The sequence below is a fragment of the Salvelinus namaycush genome, chromosome 2 (genome assembly GCF_016432855.1).
Source record: "Salvelinus namaycush isolate Seneca chromosome 2, SaNama_1.0, whole genome shotgun sequence".
In the NCBI taxonomy this organism is placed as follows: Eukaryota; Metazoa; Chordata; class Actinopteri; order Salmoniformes; family Salmonidae; genus Salvelinus; species Salvelinus namaycush.
The window spans coordinates 78139984-78158392 of NC_052308.1; the positions used below are offsets into that span (position 1 = coordinate 78139984).

At 44.3% G+C, this 18409-nt stretch overlaps 1 protein-coding gene across 2 annotated transcripts; it reads right to left on the reverse strand.

Annotated features, from left to right (window-relative positions):
• Window positions 1-3436: 3436 nt before the first annotated feature.
• Window positions 3437-17420, reverse strand: LOC120018452 (zinc finger protein 501-like). 2 transcript variants are annotated; one of them, XM_038961676.1, is made up of 2 exons: window positions 17074-17420; window positions 3437-4784 (listed from the first exon to the last, which is right to left on the reverse strand). In XM_038961676.1, exons 1-2 carry the CDS (start codon window positions 17383-17385, stop codon window positions 3576-3578), a joined length of 1521 nt encoding a protein of 506 aa, XP_038817604.1. In that variant the 5' UTR covers window positions 17386-17420; the 3' UTR covers window positions 3437-3575. The 2 variants fall into 2 exon arrangements, with proteins under 2 accessions (XP_038817604.1, XP_038817596.1); XM_038961668.1 differs by lacking the exon at window positions 17074-17420 and adding an exon at window positions 6865-8040.
• Window positions 17421-18409: the final 989 nt, after the last annotated feature.

Here is an 18409-nt window from a genome sequence, read left to right on the forward strand (position 1 = left end):
ATCCACTGTCCCCTCCCATCAGTCCAGCCAGGCAATTCATAAACTTGATCTCCACTTGGGGAAAAAGCCCCTAGACATTATTTCTCTTTGCATACACCTTGCTGTCTGCCCCTCCGACCTCTGCAACATTGTTGCAATTTATTATTACATGCAGTAATAATATAATTACATGCAGTAATAAGTGTGCCACCCAGTTGACAGAGCTGCCAACAGCTAATTCATGTCTGCTCATGTCTGTAAGGGAGGTGGAGAGAGGAGAGGTAAAATAAGTTAAACGAATGTTTTGGCTAATGCATTGGATTGGAATACATAGCTATAATAAATCCCTGTATTTCCATGTGAACATATTGCAACTGTTGTGACTTCTGGCTAAGGCTATTCAAGATTAATTGATCTAATTGATTTAATTAATTTGGTAGTCCTATCCAAATGAATCTAAGAGGGGCAACATTAAGGGTTTTAATATAGAGGCCACTTGAATTAACTGGATCAGTAGTGATCATTAACCGGTATAGCATCTACTCCTCTATCAACAACAGTGTAAATCAACAGTCAATTGACTATGTTCTCATTCTGAACGGTTGTCGGGCTCTAAAACGTCCAAGAACCCAATGTCTTGCAAATTAACTCAATGCCACAAATAATTCATTCAAGGTTTTATTTACAAGGTTTTATTTACTAGACTAAATAAGTTGGAAAATTCAATAGTTAACAGATACGATATAGAGGCAGGGTATACAAGATACAGCGCAGTTGTCTAGGGGACAATCTCCATGAATTAACCACCGTACCCAACTCAGCAAATCCAACAGTACAAGACTTTTGAGGACGAGATGGTCTTATCAACAGAGGGAAATATGAGAGGCTCCACCAACACATGCTTTCACAACCGTGAAATGATAGTTTTGTCACCCAGAAATCGCCAGTGAGACCAGGCTATCAGATCACATCTGAATGTGGACAATGCAGAGACAGTATGGATCATGGGTTGGTAAATTAGACCTGCCGTCTCACACACAACGCCACTTTCATAGAATAGGAATAATAAAACAGGGAAATTCATTATGTCGATGTTGCCTCTGTGGGATTCTGTCAGGGTGGGATAAGTGCTTGGAGGATGGTGGTCTCTCCCTCTCGTGGAGCGGAGGCCGGAAATAACTCACAGCCAAAGGAGTGATACCCACATCTTCCTCTCTTGGTTATTTTACTGAACAAAAATATAAACGCAACATGCAACAATTTCAAATATTTTACTGAGTTACAGTTCATATAAGGAAATCAGTCAATTGAAATAAATTAATTGGGCCCTAATCTATGGATTTCACATGACTGGGAACAGAAATACCTTTTAAAAAAAAGTAGGGGCCTGGATGGATGAGAAACAGTATCTGGTGTGACCACCATTTGCCTCCTGCAGCGTGACACATCTCCTTCACATAGAGTTGATCAAGCTGTTGATCGTGGCTTGTGGAATGTTGTCCCACTACTCTTCAATGGCTGTGTGAAGTTGCTGGATATTGGCGGAAACTGGAACACGCTGTCGGACACGTCGATCCAGAGCATCCCAAACATGCTCAATGGGTGACATGTCTGGTGAGTATGCAGGCTATGGAAGAACTGGGAAATGTTCAGCTTCCTGGAATTGTGTACAGATCCTTGCGCCATAACGCTGTGCATTAACATGCTGAAACAGGAGGTGATGGTGACAGATGAATGGAATGACAATGGGCATCAGGATCTCATCACGGTATTTCTGTGCATTATGATAAATGCAAGTGTGTTCGTTGTCCATATCTTGCCTGCCCATATCATAACCCTACCGCCACCACGGGGCACTCTGTTCACAACGTTGACATCAGCAAACCGCTCATGATGCCACACACGTGGTCTGAGGTTGTGAGGCTGGTTGCGCGTACTGTAAAATTCTCTAAATTGACGTTGGAGGCGGCTTATGGTAGAGAAATTAACATTAAATTATTTGGCAACAGCTCTGATGGACATTCCTGCAGTCAGCATGTCGATTGCACAAGCCCTCAAAACTTGAGACATCTGTGTTGTGGGACAAAAATGCACATTTTAGAGTGGCCTTTTATTGTCCCCAGTACAAGGTGCACCTGTGTAATGATCATGCTGTTTCATCAGCTTCTTGATAATCCATCCACCTGACAGATGTGGCCTATCTTGGCAAAGGAGAAATGCTCACTAACAGGGATGTAACAAATTTGTGCACAACATTTGAGAGAAATAAGCTTTCTGTGCATATGAAAAATTATTAGGATCTTTTATTTCAGCTCATGAAACATTACATGTTGCATTTATATTTTTGTTCCGTGTATTATCAGTCCAGGAAAGTAGGCCTAAAGTCTATTAGAGTTCATGTAATTATTTCTCTGACCCCGCAGGATGTATTGCGAACTCACAGCACGCTCCGCAGGGTCCTCTCTGGAAACTCTTCTGTCTGAGTAGGATACGGCTTCCTTGATCGGTCTTTTGGTTTCCAAGGAGATTAGATCATTCGTCCAACGGGCGTGGCCTCGCCTTGGAGAACTTGATCTCATTTATGTTTAGTAAGTCCTCTAATTTATAGGGAGACTCACAGAATGCAGGCTCTAAGACGAGTGGGCTTTTCGTCACAACACAACAATATCAAGTGGAAGTGTTACAAATAAGGGACAAGTTGATTCTCTTTTAGGAACACTTCAGAGGAACAATGAATGCTTGGCAGCTTTTACAAAACCGAGGGGTGTGTTTGAAATGGCATCCTATTTCCTGTATAGTGCACTACATTTTTGTTCTGCAAAGAGAGGAAGGGAAACGGGGAAGGGGAAACGGTAACACGGGGCAGGGGAAACGGTAACACAGGGGAAACAGTAACACGGGGTGGGGGAAACGGTAACACGGGGCGGGGGAAACGGTAACACGGGGCGGGGGAAACGGTAACACGGGGGAGGGGGAAACGGTAACACGGGGGAGGGGGAAACGGTAACACGGGGGAGGGGGAAACGGTAACACGGGGGAGGGGGAAACGGTAACACGGGGAGGGGGAAACGGTAACACGGGGGAGGGGGAAACGGTAACACGGGGGAGGGGGAAACGGTAACACGGGGGAGGGGGAAACGGTAACACGGGGGAGGGGGAAACGGTAACACGGGGAGGGGGAAACGGTAACACGGGGAGGGGGAAACGGTAACACGGGCGGGGGAAACGGTAACATGGGGAGGGGGAAACGGTAACACGGGGCGGGGGAAACGGTAACACGGGGAAAGACACTACTTTTGATCAGAGCTGTAGGTTTATTTGGTCATAAAGTAGTGCACTATATTAGGGAATAGGGAACGCAGCTCGGTGTCTGTATAGTCCAGTTCCCCTAGTCACCTGAGAACCCTCTCACCTACGTGGCTGCTTACAGCTGTACTGCTTTAAGGACCCACTCTCCAGTTCCTACACTCAGAACACTGGGGCTGTGTGCCAAATGGCACCCTATTCAGTGCTCTACATTTGACCAGAATCCTATGGGCCCTAGTGCACAATTTAGAGAATAGGGTGCCATTTGGGGCGTAGCCCCGAGGTTCCTCTCACCTGGTTTGCTGCTCACACCTGTGCCTCTTCAGGGACCCACTCTGACTGTAGCTCCTACAGCACTCCGTGCATTTGTACGGCTTCTCTCCTGTGTGGACAACCATGTGTACTTTACGGGACGCCGAAGTGATGAAGCACTTGTCGCACTCGGAGCATTTGTATGGTTTCTCCCCTGTGTGTCTCCTCATGTGCTGCGCTAGATGCCCACTCTGACTGTATCTCCTACAGCACTCTGTGCATTTGTACGGCTTCTCTCCTGTGTGGACAACCATGTGCACTTTACGAGACGCCGGGGTGATGAAGCACTTGTCACACTCGGAGCATTTGTATGGTTTCTCCCCTGTGTGTTTGATTGTAACGTGGTCTTTCAATTGGTACCCCTGTTTGAACTGCTTCCCACAGTCCTGGCAAGAGAACAGTGTTTTCCTGCTGTGTTGTCGCCGGTGGATCATAAGGGTGTGCGGCCGAGCAAAGGTCATGGGACACTCTGGGCAGGACAGCGGGCGCTCGCCGGTGTGGCTCAGCCGATGATACTTCAGACTAATGTAACGGACAAAACTCTGGCTGCACTCCGGGCACACGTACGGTTTATTTCCGCTGTGGGCCGTCATGTGGCTCTTCAGGTGGTCGGAGATTTTGAAGCTTTGGCCACACTGCGGGCAGACGTAGGGCCGCACGTCGCTGTGGAACCGCATGTGGCGGGTCAGGTTGGATTTGAACGTGAAGGTCCTGCCGCATTGGAGGCAGGCGAAGGGGCGCTCCATCTCGTGGATTGGTCGGTGCTCGTCTAGACTGCCTTTCCGGGAGAACGTTTTATGGCACACCTCACAGGAGTACGGCCGGTACTGTGTGTGGCTCCGGGAATGTAACTTAAACTGAATTTTGGAGAAGAACTTCTGGCCGCAGTCCGGACACGGGAACCTGGGGACCTTCTGGTTATGAGGCCAACATTCCAGGTCAGACCTTAACGCAGCCAGATTGAATGGCTGAACAGTAGACGACTGCAGCTGCCTCCCATCATCCTGGTGGTACAGGGGGACATCCTTCATCTTGATACCCAAGTGATGTGCATCTGTCCTGGGGTCGCTCTCTGTAGGTCCCCTGGTGTTACCCATCTCTGGGTCGTAGCTCTCTGGCTTCACAGAGTTCAACCAGTGTTCATCACTTCTTGTACCGATAGGCAGCTCGTCCATCTCTTGTTTCACCTGGTTTAGAATAAAAGCGCTTTATTGTCCCAGAGGAAACTTAAGCGATAGTAAGATACATCAAGATATCTAGTACATTTATACAGTGCACTCGGAAAGTATTCAGACCCCTTGACTTTTTCCACATTGTTACATTAGCCTTGTTCTAAAATTGAATAAATAGATTTTTTCCCCCTCAATCTACACACAATACCACATAATGACAAAGCAAAAAGTTTTTTAAAAATGTTTGCAAATGTATTAAAAAATAAAAAACTGAAATATCACATTTACATAAGTATTCAGATCCTTTACTCTGTACTTTATTGAAGCACCTTTTGAACCTTTGGCAGCGATTACAGCCTCGAGTCTTCTTGGGGATGACGCTACAAGCTTGGCACACCTGTATTTGGGGAGTTTCTCCCATTCTTCACTGCAGAACCTCTTAAGCTCTGTCAGGTTGGATGGGGAGTGTTGCTTCACAGTTATTTTCAGGTCTCTCCAGAGATGTTTGATTCGGTTCAAGTCCGGGCTCTGGATGGGCCACTCAACGTCATTCAGAAACTTGTCCCGAAGCCACTCCTGTGTTGTCTTGGCTGTGTGCTTAGGGTGGTTGTCCTGTTGGACGGTGAACCTTCACCCCAGTCTGAGGTCCTGAGTGCTCTGGAGCAGGTTTTCATCAAGGATCTCTCTGTAATTTGCTCTCTTCATCATTGCCTCAATCCTGACTAGTCTCCCAGTCCCTGCCGTTGAAAAACATCCCCACAGTATGATGCTGCCACCACCATGCTTCACAGTAGGGATGGTGCCAGGTTTCCTCCAGGTGTGACACTTGGCATTCAGGCCAAAATAGTTGAATCTGGGTTTCATCAGACCAGAGAATCTTGTTTCTCATGGTCAGAGTCCTTTAGGTGCTTTTTGGCAAACTCCAAGCAGGCTGTCATGTGCCTTTTACTGAGGATTGGCTTCCATCTGGCCACTCTACCATAAAGGCCTGGTTGGTGGAGTGCTGCAGAGACTGTTGTCCTTCTGGAAAGTTCTTCCATCTCCACAGAGGAACTCTGGAGCTCTGTCCGAGTGACCTTCGGGTTCTTGGTCAGGACTCTTGGTGGTTCCAAACTTCTTTCATTTAAAAATGGAGGCCACTGTGTTCTTGGGGATCTTCAATGCTGCAGACATTTTTTGGTACCCTTCCTCAGATCTGTGCCTTGACACAATCCTGTCTCAGAGCTCTACTTACAACAATTCCTTCGACCTCATGGCTTGGTTTTATCTCTGACATGCACAGTCAACTGTGGTACCTTATATAGACAGGTGTGTGCCTTTCCAAATCATGTCCAATCAATTGAATTTACCACAGGTGGACTCCAAGTTGTAGAAACATCTCAAGGATGATCAATGGAAACAGGATGCACCTGAGCTCAATTTCGAGTCTCATAGCAAAGGTTCTGAATACTTATGTAAATAAGTATTTTTTAATACATTTGTAAACATTTCTAAAAACCTGTTTTGCTTTGTCATTATGGGGTATCGTGTGTAGATTTATGAACATTTTTTATTTAATACATTTTAGAATGAGGCTGTAACGTCACAAAATGTGGAAAGAGTCAAGGGGTCTGAATACTTTCTGAATGAACTGTAGCTGCAACCTTCACACAGACATATCTAGTAAACATATAGCTGTAACCTTCACACAGACATATCTAGTAAACATATAGCTGCAACCTTCACACAGACATATCTAGTAAACATATAGCTGCAACCTTCACACAGACATATCTGGTAAACATATAGCTGCAACATTCACAGACATATCTAGTAAACATATAGCTGCAACCTTCACACAGACATATCTAGTAAACATATAGCTGCAACCTTCACACAGACATATCTAGTAAACATATAGCTGCAACCTTCACACAGACATATCTAGTAAACATATAGCTGCAACATTCACAGACATATCTAGTAAACATATAGCTGCAACCTTCACACAGACATATCTAGTAAACATATAGCTGCAACATTCACACAGACAGATACAAATGCTATAAAAGATCTCAATTACATTTTCATTTAAAAGCCACAAGTTTAAACCTACCTCTTGTTTTGCTGCGTCAGGCCTCAAGATGGAACGGGAGAGTTTGAGAATTATCTTGGGTTTATTTTTGCTTCCCTTCGGGCAGTGCTGATGTCTAGGCACTAGTGATTCCTGACTAGAAACACTTTTGCTGTCAGCAGAGTCGTTTCCTTTTCCTGTGGATTGTTTCTTTCCTCTGCTGGTGGTGGAGTTTTTCTTCTTCTGGTTGTTCTGATTAAGTCTAGGAGCACAGAGAGACAATTGATCCTTTGTCAGTCTGTGGAGTCTCAAGATGGGTAAAGAAACAGCAGCGGACATTTTGAGTCGATTCAGGTTAACACTATGCAGAGAATCTCCTTCCTCCATTTTGAGTTGATTCAGGTTAACACTATGCAGAGAATCTCCTTCCTCCATTTTGAGTTGATTCAGGTTAACGCTATGCAGAGAATCTCCTTCCTCCATTTTGAGTTGATTCAGGTTAACGCTATGCAGAGAATCTCCTTCCTCCATTTTGAGTTGACTCAGGTTAACGCTATGCAGAGAATCTCCTTCCTCCATTTTGAGTCGATTCAGGTTAACGCTATGCAGAGAATCTCCTTCCTCCATTTTGAGTCGATTCAGGTTAACACTATGCAGAGAATCTCCTTCCTCCATTTTGAGTTGACTCAGGTTAACGCTATGCAGAGAATCTCCTTCCTCCATTTTGAGTTGACTCAGGTTAACGCTATGCAGAGAATCTCCTTCCTCCATTTTGAGTTGACTCAGGTTAACGCTATGCAGAGAATCTCCTTCCTCCATTTTGAGTCGATTCAGGTTAACGCTATGCAGAGAATCTCCTTCCTCCATTTTGAGTTGATTCAGGTTAACGCTATGCAGAGAATCTCCTTCCTCCATTTTGAGTTGATTCAGGTTAACGCTATGCAGAGAAGCTCCTTCCTCCATTTTGAGTTGATTCAGGTTAACGCTATGCAGAGAAGCTCCTTCCTCCATTTTGAGTTGATGTAGTTAACCTGGGCAGAGAAACTTGTTCTGTGAAACTACCGTCATATCAGTAAATGTTTCAAACTTCCAGGGTCTTATAGCTCCAGGCTGGTGCCATGTGGGTGACTGTTATGGCTCGTCTTCTCCTTATAAAACAGCTCTAGGCTGGTGCCATGTGGGTGACTGTTATGGCTCGTCTTCTCCTTATAAGACAGCTCTAGGCTGGTGCTATGTGGTTGACTGTTATGGCTCGTCTTCTCCTTATAAGACAGCTCTAGGCTGGTGCCATGTGGGTGACTGTTATGGCTCGTCTTCTCCTTATAAAACAGCTCTAGGCTGGTGCCATGTGGTTGACTGTTATGGCTCGTCTTCTCCTTATAAGACAGCTCTAGGCTGGTGCCATGTGGGTAACTGTTATGGCTCGTCTTCTCCTTATAAGACAGCTCTAGGCTGGTGCCATGTGGTTGACTGTTATGGCTCGTCTTCTCCTTATAAGACAGCTCTAGGCTGGTGTCATGTGGGTGACTGTTATGGCTCGTCTTCTCCTTATAAAACAGCTCTAGGCTGGTGCCATGTGGGTGACTGTTATGGCTCGTCTTCTCCTTATAAGACAGCTCTAGGCTGGTGCCATGTGGTTGACTGTTATGGCTCGTCTTCTCCTTATAAGACAGCTCTAGGCTGGTGTCATGTGGGTAACTGTTATGGCTCGTCTTCTCCTTATAAGACAGCTCTAGGCTGGTGCCATGTGGATGATTGTGATGGCTTGTCTTCTTATAAGACAGAGCTGGTCACCATCTGTAAAAAGTAATGGAGAGACATGTAAGAATAAAGAAGAATATCAACTAGACAAAATCAAATTGACAAAATCAGAATAAGGGAATCCACGGCATGTTCGCCCCGCTATTATCCAGAAGGTGAGGTCCATACAGGTGCATGAAAGCTGGGAGCGAAAGATTGAAAAACAGCTTCTATCTCATGGCCATCAGACTGTTAAATGGCCATGTCTAGCAGGCCTCTATCCAGTATCCTGCCCTGAAGTCACTGTCACTAGCTGACTATCACGCGGTTACTCATCCCTGCACCTTAGAGGCTGCTGTCCTGTGTACATAGACATGGAACACTGGTCACGTTAGTAATGTTTACATCCTGTTTTACCCATTTCGTAAGTACAGCATATTCTAGTCAAGTACATCTTATTCAACTATTGCTGTACATACAGTGCCTTCAGAAAGTATTCAGACCCCTTGAACTGTCCACCTTTTGTTACGTTAAAGCCTTATTCTAAAATGAAAATAATAAATACTAAAATCCTCAGCCATCTACACACAATACCCAATAATGACAAAGCAAAAACAGGTTTTTAGAAATGTTTGCAAATAAATAAAAAACAGAAATACCTTATTTACATAAGTATTCAGACCCTTTGCTATGAGACTCGAAATTGAGCTCAGGTGCATCCTGTTTCCATTGACCATCCTTGAGATGTTTCTACAACTTGATTAGAGTCCACCTGTGCTAAATTCAATTGATTGGACATGATTTGGAAAGGCACACACCTGTCTATATAAGGTCCAACAGTTGACAGTGCATGTCAGAGATAAAACCAAGCCATGAGGTCGAAGAAATTGTCCTTAGAGCGCTGAGACAGGATTGTGTCGACTAACAGGTTCTAGAGCAAACAATGCAATCATCACAACACATAGGTTGCAATATGTTTGTGTTGGGCTTGGCTTCCCCAGTGATTCTACCCACCGCGACTCCACACGTGTTCGGAATAGTCTGCCACAGTGGACGCGTCATAATAGCCATAAAAACACGGAAATGGTTCTAATGGTTTTTCCGCCATTAATTTCTCACATTCAAATGAATTGTCTGTTTGGTGTATGTGTTTGGTGTACGCTTACATTGGCCTGACGTTTTGATAGCCTTGTAATTCTCTCTTGGACAAGGGGAGTTTTATCATGGTGTATTCACCTCAATTTACTCCCCAAAATGTGCTATGCTAATTATTGATAAAAGTTATCTTGTCTGAGAGACAGTTGTTATCAAAATGTCCCACCAGGGTAAGTCTACACCAAACACAGACCTTATATGAAGTAGTTCTAAAATCCCAGATGGAAAAATGAATTGTGAAAAAATTATTGGAACCATTTCCGGGTTTTATGACTCATATCACAGAATGAACAATGAGACAGATATTTCAGTGGATGTATAAATGTTAAGTATCTGCTTGGTGTTTCCACTCACTACCAAATACGGAATTACAGTTAATATGAGGAAATCAGTCAATTGAAATAAATCCATTAGACCCTAAGCTATGGATTTCACATGACTGGGAAAACAGATATGCATCTGTTGGTCACATTACCTTAAAAAAAAAGTGGGGCTCAGGATCTCATCACAATATTTTTGTGCATTCAAATTGCCATTGATAAAATGCAATTGTGTTTGTTGTCCATAACTTATGCCTGCCTAAACCATAACCCCACCGCCACCATGGGGCACTTTTCACCGAGTTGACGTCAGCAAACCGCTCGCACACTCAAAACGCCATACATGTGGTCTGCGGTAGTGAGGCCGGTTGGACCTACTGCCAAATTCTCTAAAATGAAGTTGGAGGTGGCTTACGGTAGATAAATGAACATTAACTTCTCTGGCAACAGTTCTGGCGGACATTCCTGCAGTCAACATGCCAATTGCACGTACCTTCAAAACTTGAGACATCTGTGGTGTTGTGTGACATAAGTGCATGTTTTCGAGTGGCCTTTTATTGTCCCCAGCACAAGGTGCACCTGTGTAATGATCATAATCAGCTTGTTGATATGCCACACCTGTCCAATGGATGGATTATATTGGCTAAGGAGACATGCCACACCTGTCCAATGGATGGATTATATTGGCTAAGGAGACATGCCACACCTGTCCAATGGATGGATTATATTGGCTAAGGAGACATGCCACACCTGTCCAATGGATGGATTATATTGGCTAAGGAGACATGCTCACTAACAGTGATGTAAACAATAGTTCAGCCGATGAAACATGGGACCAACTGCTCGTTGCGTTTATATTTTTGTTCAGTGTATGAGTAGAACTGTCCGAGTCTATATTCAAGTAATAATAATAAATTACCATCGACCACGCCCATAAATTGGGGAAAACAATCATTCTTCTTTCCCGACCTGCGGATCGCAAATAAGCAAATAAAGCCTGTGTGGCTTCAGGCTATTCGCCATTAGAGTGGGAAATGTAGGGAGCAGGTGTCCCAAGTACAGTAGGATACACGTATTTATGTGTGTGGAAAATATTTGATCACAGGCAATACATTTAACTTGTTTAGTATAGTTCATGTGTAACCACTCGCTACTTGTAGCTGTATAGTTTGTGTTGTTGGTCGTGGTTTGGTTATGTTCCGGTCGGAAGCTAGCTACAGTAGCTAGCTGCTAACGTTATTAGGTGAAAAGGGGCGCGAGGGAATCCCTAAATATTAAATTTTTCTAACTAGGCAACTCAGTTAAGAACAAATTATTATTTACAATGACGGCCTACCCCGGCTAAAGCCGGACGAAGCTGGGTCAATTGTGCGCCGCCCTATGGGACTCCCAATCACGGCCGGATGTGATACAGCCTGGATAGACAACAACTGCATTAACTGTCAAGTCTAGAAACGGCCAGCCTACCTGCAGAGACGGAGGCAACAATCTTCAGCGGGTATGAGTGATCCGAGTTGGTCCGACAAGCTAGTACATTTATCTCTGAGAAATAATTACAATCCCTGATTGTAATAAACACTGTTAGCCATACACAGGGTTGCCAGGTCATGTGAAAATGTCTAGCCAATGACTGAAAAACCAACGCAAAAGACCTGAAAACGAGGCCAATTTTTTTTCACATCAAGAGATGAGTTGCCACGTTTATAGAATAAACCATTTCCCCATAACGTTATTAGCCTATTAACAAGGAACATAGACGTAACTACGTGCTAAATGGGTTATGCGTGACGCAACGCAGAGTGCCTGGATAAAGCCTTATACCACAAACCCCCAGGGTGCCTTATTGCTATTATAAACTGGTTACCAACGTAAAAGCTGTCATACCCATATGGTATATGGTCTGATATACCACAGCTTTCAGCCAATCGGCATTCAGGGCTCAAACTCGGTTTATAATTGTAAATAAATCACTTTTGTGCATAACTATAGATCAATACACAGAGTTTGAGTGATGAAAGTTAGACAATGTTCAGGGACGGAGGATCTACAAATCTCTGAGCAAGAAACACTTGGACAACAAAAAAACGAATGTTTGGCTATTTTCTGTCAATTGTGCTGTTATTATGAAGCCAGATGTTAAGATGACAAACTGTTATACATTGACCATTTGTGAGATTGCCTTGTCATTTTAATAGGCATAGGCTACAGACTCAAATCTGGGGTTATGATTGTAATTCAACTTTGCCATGGTTTGCTTAGATAGGTGCAGGTAGCCTATAGGCCTACATCTAATTTCAGATAGTCTACAGTAGAATAGGCTAAATGTAAACTGAACGATTTAGCGTATTGCTTAGTTCAAATTGACTCATTTATTCTACATGAATAGTTTGGTGATTTGAGGTAAGAAGTGCTTGTTTTTCCCAATAACCTGCTGGGATAGGCTACTGAGGATCGGTCTTAATTTCAATCATTGGATAAAATATGAATAATATGTATATCAACTGAATGTTTGTCAACAGCCAGTGTTTATTATTTAAGAGAAATGCCATGGCGACCGTAGTGCAACTTAGAAGTAGCCCAAAACCCGCAACCAATACATTTTCACCCGTGACATTGTTTTCAAAGTTGCCCAAATGTCAAAACTGCAAACATGGCAACCCTGCAAAGACAGATCAAAGGAAGTTGTGACTGCTTCTCTTGTTCAAGACATCCACATTATCATTGCTGCCACCTAGCGGAGTGGAGGAATTAGACATTTCCTTCCATTTCCAATACCAATAGATAGATTATTATGAGTTTCCCCTATTCATCTGTGCGTGTACTATCTAAAATCATTACCTCTACTATAAAAATAATGTAGTAATACACTTACTGTTTAAGGAGACAGTATAAACTGAGTGTACAAAACATCAAGGACAACTTCCTAATATTGAGTTGAACCCCCGCCACCCACCACTTTTACCCTCTGAACAGACTCAATTCGTCTGGGTACGGACTCCACAGGGACGCTGGTCCATGTTGACTCCAACGCTTCCTACTGTTGTGTCAAGTTGGCTGGATGTCCTTTGGGTGGTGGAATATTCTTGAAACACATGGGGAAACTTGAGTGTGGAAAAACCCAGCAGTGTTGCAGTTCTTGACACAAACCAGTGCGCTTGGCACCTACTACCATACCCTGTTCAAAAACACTTAAATCTTGTGTCTTGCCCATTCACCCTCTGAATGGCACACATACACAATCCATGTCTCAATTGTCTCAAAGCTTTAACATTTTTTTTAACCTGTCTCCTCCCCTTCATCTACAGTGATTGAAGTGGATTTAACAAGTGACATCAATAAGGGATCATATCTTTCACCTGGTCAGTCTGTCATGGAAAGAGAAGGTGTTCTTAATGTTTTGTACACTGTAGATCTTTTCATTCATTTGTTAAATAATTAGTTTACATTAAAAAAATCTCAATTTATTTCATGATTTGTTACAGAATTTGACTTCAGCATACAAATGTGTTGGACAACAATGTATGATACAGATAGTCTGTTTTGACAATTATGTCTCTCCTTAATGACATATGACCATCATTCACACTCACATAAAATGGGAGTAAATAAAAGTCAACAATGAGTCTAACCAAAACTTAGATCAAAGCTCTGTAATTCAATGTAGTCATTATACATTGATTTTCACATTTTTCAGGAGTCAACTTTTCATTTTCACTTTCGTTTCTTTCCAAGTTCCCACCATCTTGTATTTTGCTCCATAAGTCACCAACCATCAATTTGAACACAGCGCCAACTGCCACTAACATCACCATGGTGACCACCACACCAGACCCTTCTTTCTCCCTTACTGTGTGTGTTGATATTGAAGTGGTTTCCACCATTGCTCTCCACCATCTCCTCTATCTTCTCCAGCAGCTCAGTGACCTGAGTGTTGTCACCTTTCTCCTTGTTGTTGAAGACATGATATCTGTCCCTGCAGGTACTGATTAGTTGTAGCAGTTGACTGTTGTCCTTCAGTAGGTCCTCCACTGGTTTCCCCTCTAGCTGGTCTCCCCCAGTGAACAGCACCATGGTGTACATTAAAGACTCTTCTCCAAAGTTCTCCTGGATCCACCTCACGAGGGTATCCCTTTCCTCCTCTGTGAACCTCACCCCCTGATCACCAGCAGGAACGCGTGGGATCCTGTGGCGGCGGAAAGGGGTGTGGACGACGTGGCGGGAGCAGCAGGAGGCCCGTCCGGTTGACCCTCTAGCGGTAGTAGCAGCTGGCCCGGTCCAACTCTCACAATCTGTGGTCATGGCAACCATAGAGAAGTCCATTCAGAAGGCTTCTCTGCCAATGATGGTGTTTCCTGCTGAACTCTGACCCTGCCCAGTGTTACCAATCAGAAGCAGCCTCAACGCTGCCACTATGGAGACACATACACACAATACAGTAAAACAAGTCAGTTTATTGATCCGTTCAATTCATCAGTTAACCAGTTGGGCCGTTTCAATACAACTTCTTTATTTTATTTTACAAGGAGGGCCTAGTCCTGGGATAAAACCCAATTTCAATGGAGATTCTCTTGCTTTTTAGACTAGGATTTGGCTTAATCTGTGTCTGGGAAACCTTCCTTGAACATGTACAATACACATCAGGTAAATTAAACTGCATCACAGTGAAAGTGGTTGATTTCATTGAGGGTTCAATAATTGAGAGAAGAGTGAATAGGCCTAGAGATTTCCCTGGTCAGGTGATCTTATATTTTGAGTTCTACTGGGGTGAGACAGTTTAACTGCAGTAAGTTCACGAGGCAGTTATAGGTGATATTTTTCAAGAATCAATGGCTACATGTCCAAAAATGGATGTACCAATCACAGATTGTCCCTTTTTAAGTCCTGTATAAACAAAGTCCAGTTTCTCTACTCAGAACACCGGAGAATCCTATAACCTGGTTCCTTTCACCTGTGCTACATTTTAAGGATCGACTCTCCATTGCTCTCCAGTTCCGACACTGAGAACACCGGGACGGTGTCCCAAATGGCATCCTATTCCATATAGTGCACTACTTTTGACCAGAGCCATGTGGGCCTTAGTGCACGTTATAGGGAATAGGGTGGCATTTGGGATGTACCCCAGAGGTTCCTCTCACCTGGGTTTCTTCTTACACCTGTGCCTCTTCAGGGACCCACTCTGACTGTAGCTCTTACCGCACTGCGTGCATTTGTACAGCTTCTCCCCTGTGTGGACAACCATGTGCACTTTACGCAACGTAGAATTGACAAAGCACTTGTCGCACTCAGAGCATTTGTATGGTTTCTCCCCTGTGTGTCTCCTCATGTGCTGCGTTAGATACCCACTCTGACTGTAGCTAATACCACACTCCATGCATTTGTACGGCTTCTCTCCCGTGTGGACAACCATGTGTGCATTACGGGACGCCGAAGTGACAAAGCACTTGTCACAATCGGAGCATTTGTAAGGTTTCTCCCCTGTGTGTTTCCTTCTAACGTGGTCTTTCAGTTGGCACCCCTGTTTGAACTGCTTCCCACAGTCCCGGCAAGAGAACGGCGTCTCCCCGGTGTGCTGTCGCCGGTGGATCATAAGGGTGTGCGGCCGGGCAAAGGTCATGGGACACTCTGGGCAGGACAGCGGGCGCTCGCCGGTGTGGCTCAGACGGTGATACTTCAGACTCATGTAACTCATGTAACTCTGGCCGCACTCCGGGCACACGTACAGTTTACACCCACTGTGGGCCGTCATGTGGCGCTTCAGGTGGGCGGAGATCTTGAAGCCTTGGCCGCACTGGGAGCAGATGTAGGGCTGTGCATCACTGTGGAACCGCATGTGCCGGGTCAGGTTGGATTTGAATGTGAAGGTCCTGCCACATTGGTGGCAGGCGAAAGGACGTTCCGCATCGTGGATTGGCCGGTGTTCGTCCAAGCCGGCTTTCCGGGAGAACGTCTTATGGCACACCTCGCAGGAGTACGGCCGGTACTGTGTGTGGATCCGGGAGTGGAACTCCAGCGTGGTTTTGGAGAAGAACTTCCGTCCACAATCTGGGCACGGAAACCGGCGGACCTTCTGGTTGCGAGGCCGCCATTCTGGGTCGGACCGGAACGCAGTCAGATTGAACGGCTGGCTGGTAGCCGACCGCAGGCGTCTCCTTACATCTTGGAAGTACAGGGGGGCATCCTCTGTCTTGATACCCAGGTGATGTGCATCTGTCTTGGGGTCGCTCTCTGTAGGAGGTCCCTTGGTGTTACCCATCTCTGGGTCGTAGCTCTCTGGCTTCACAGCGTTCAACCAGAGTTCAATTCTTGTCCCGATAGGCAGCTCATCCGTCTCTTGTTTCACCTGGTTTAAATTAGAATATTTTTCTCTGAGGAAACTTACAACCAGTCAAGATATCTAGTAAACATATAGCTGCAACATTCACACAGACAGATATCTAGTAAACATATAACTAACATTCACACAGACAGATATCTAGTAAACATATAGCTGCAACCTTCATACAGACAGATATCTAGTAAACATATAACTAACATTCACACAGACAGATATCTAGTAAACATATAGCTGTAACATTCACACAGACAGATCTCTAGTAAACATATAACTAACATTCACACAGACAGATATCTAGTAAACATATAGCTGCAACCTTCACACAGACATATCTGGTAAACATATAACTAACATTCACACAGACAGATATCTAGTAAACATATAGCTGTAACCTTCAAACAGACAGATATCTAGTAAACATAACTAACATTCACACAGACAGATATCTAGTAAACATATAGCTGTAACCTTCAAACAGACAGATATCTAGTAAACATATAGCTGCAACATTCACACAGACAGATATCTAGTAAACATATAGCTGTAACCTTCACACAGACTGATATCTAGTAAACATATAACTAACATTCACACAGACAGATATCTAGTAAACATATAGCTGTAACATTCACACAGACAGATACAAATGCGATACAAGATCTCAATTAAATGTTCATTTAAAAACCACAAGTTTAAACCTACCTCTTGTTTTATCTCGTCAGGCCTCAAGATGGCGCTGGAGAGTTGTAGACTTATTTTGGGTTTGTTTTTGGTTCCCTTGGGGCGACCCCACCACTTAGGGGCCGGTGATTCCTGGCTAGAAACACTTTTGCTATCAGCAGAGTTGTTTCCTTTTCCTGTGGATTGTTTCTTTCCTCTGGTGGTGAAGTTTTTCTTCTTCGTTGGTTTTCTGCCTGGTTTGTTATTGTTCTTCTGAGCAGCGAGAGACAGCTGATCCTTTGTTAGTCTGTGGAGTCTCACGATAGGTAAAGAAATGAGTTTATCTCCCTCCATTTTGAGGTGATGTAAGGCGAGTTTCTCTGCTCAAAAGGTGCTGACGCCTGACAGATCTTATTTAAAATACCTATCCAGGCATTGTATCAACTAACCAAATCATGTTATAGCAATCTGTCAGTCGATGACACGGTTGATGAATGCAACGTCTGAGCAGCAGGAACATTACCCCTAGTCTCAATCTGGGCAGAGAAACTGGTTCTGTTAAACTAATGTCTCAGGGTCCTGTAGCTCTAGGCTGGAACCCTGTGGGGGATGTCTTGTCCTCTCCTTTAAAGACAGAGCTGGTCATCATTCTAGGGTCTTGTAGCTCTAGGCTGGAACCCTGTGGCGGATGTCTTGTCCTCTCCTTTAAAGACAGAGCTGGTCATCATTCTCGGGTCTTGTAGCTCTAGGCTGGAACCCTGTGGGGGATGTCTTGTCCTCTCCTTTAAAGACAGAGCTGTTCATCATTCTAGGGTCTTGTAGCTCTAGGCTGGAACCCTGTGGGGGATGTCTTGTCCTCTCCTTTAAAGACAGAGCTGTTCATCATTCTAGGGTCTTGTAGCTCTAGGCTGGAACCCTGTGGGGGATGTCTTGTCCTCTCCTTTAAAGACAGAGCTGTTCATCATTCTAGGGTCTTGTAGCTCTAGGCTGGAACCCTGTGGGGGATGTCTTGTCCTCTCCTTTAAAGACAGAGCTGGTCATCATTCTAGGGTCTTGTAGCTCTAGGCTGGAACCATGTGGGGGATGTCTTGTCCTCTCCTTTAAAGACAGAGCTGGTCATCATTCTAGGGTCTTGTAGCTCTAGGCTGGAACCCTGTGGGGGATGTCTTGTCCTCTCCTTTAAAGACAGAGCTGGTCATCATTCTAGGGTCCTGTAGCTCTAGGCTGGAACCATGTGGGGGATGTCTTGCCCTCTCCTTTAAAGACAGAGCTGGTCATCATCTGTAAGAAACAATAGATACAATGGAGACAAAGTAAATAAGAATTGAGAAAATTAAGCCTACAAAGAAAGAAAAGAAGCATATCAACTAGAAAAAAA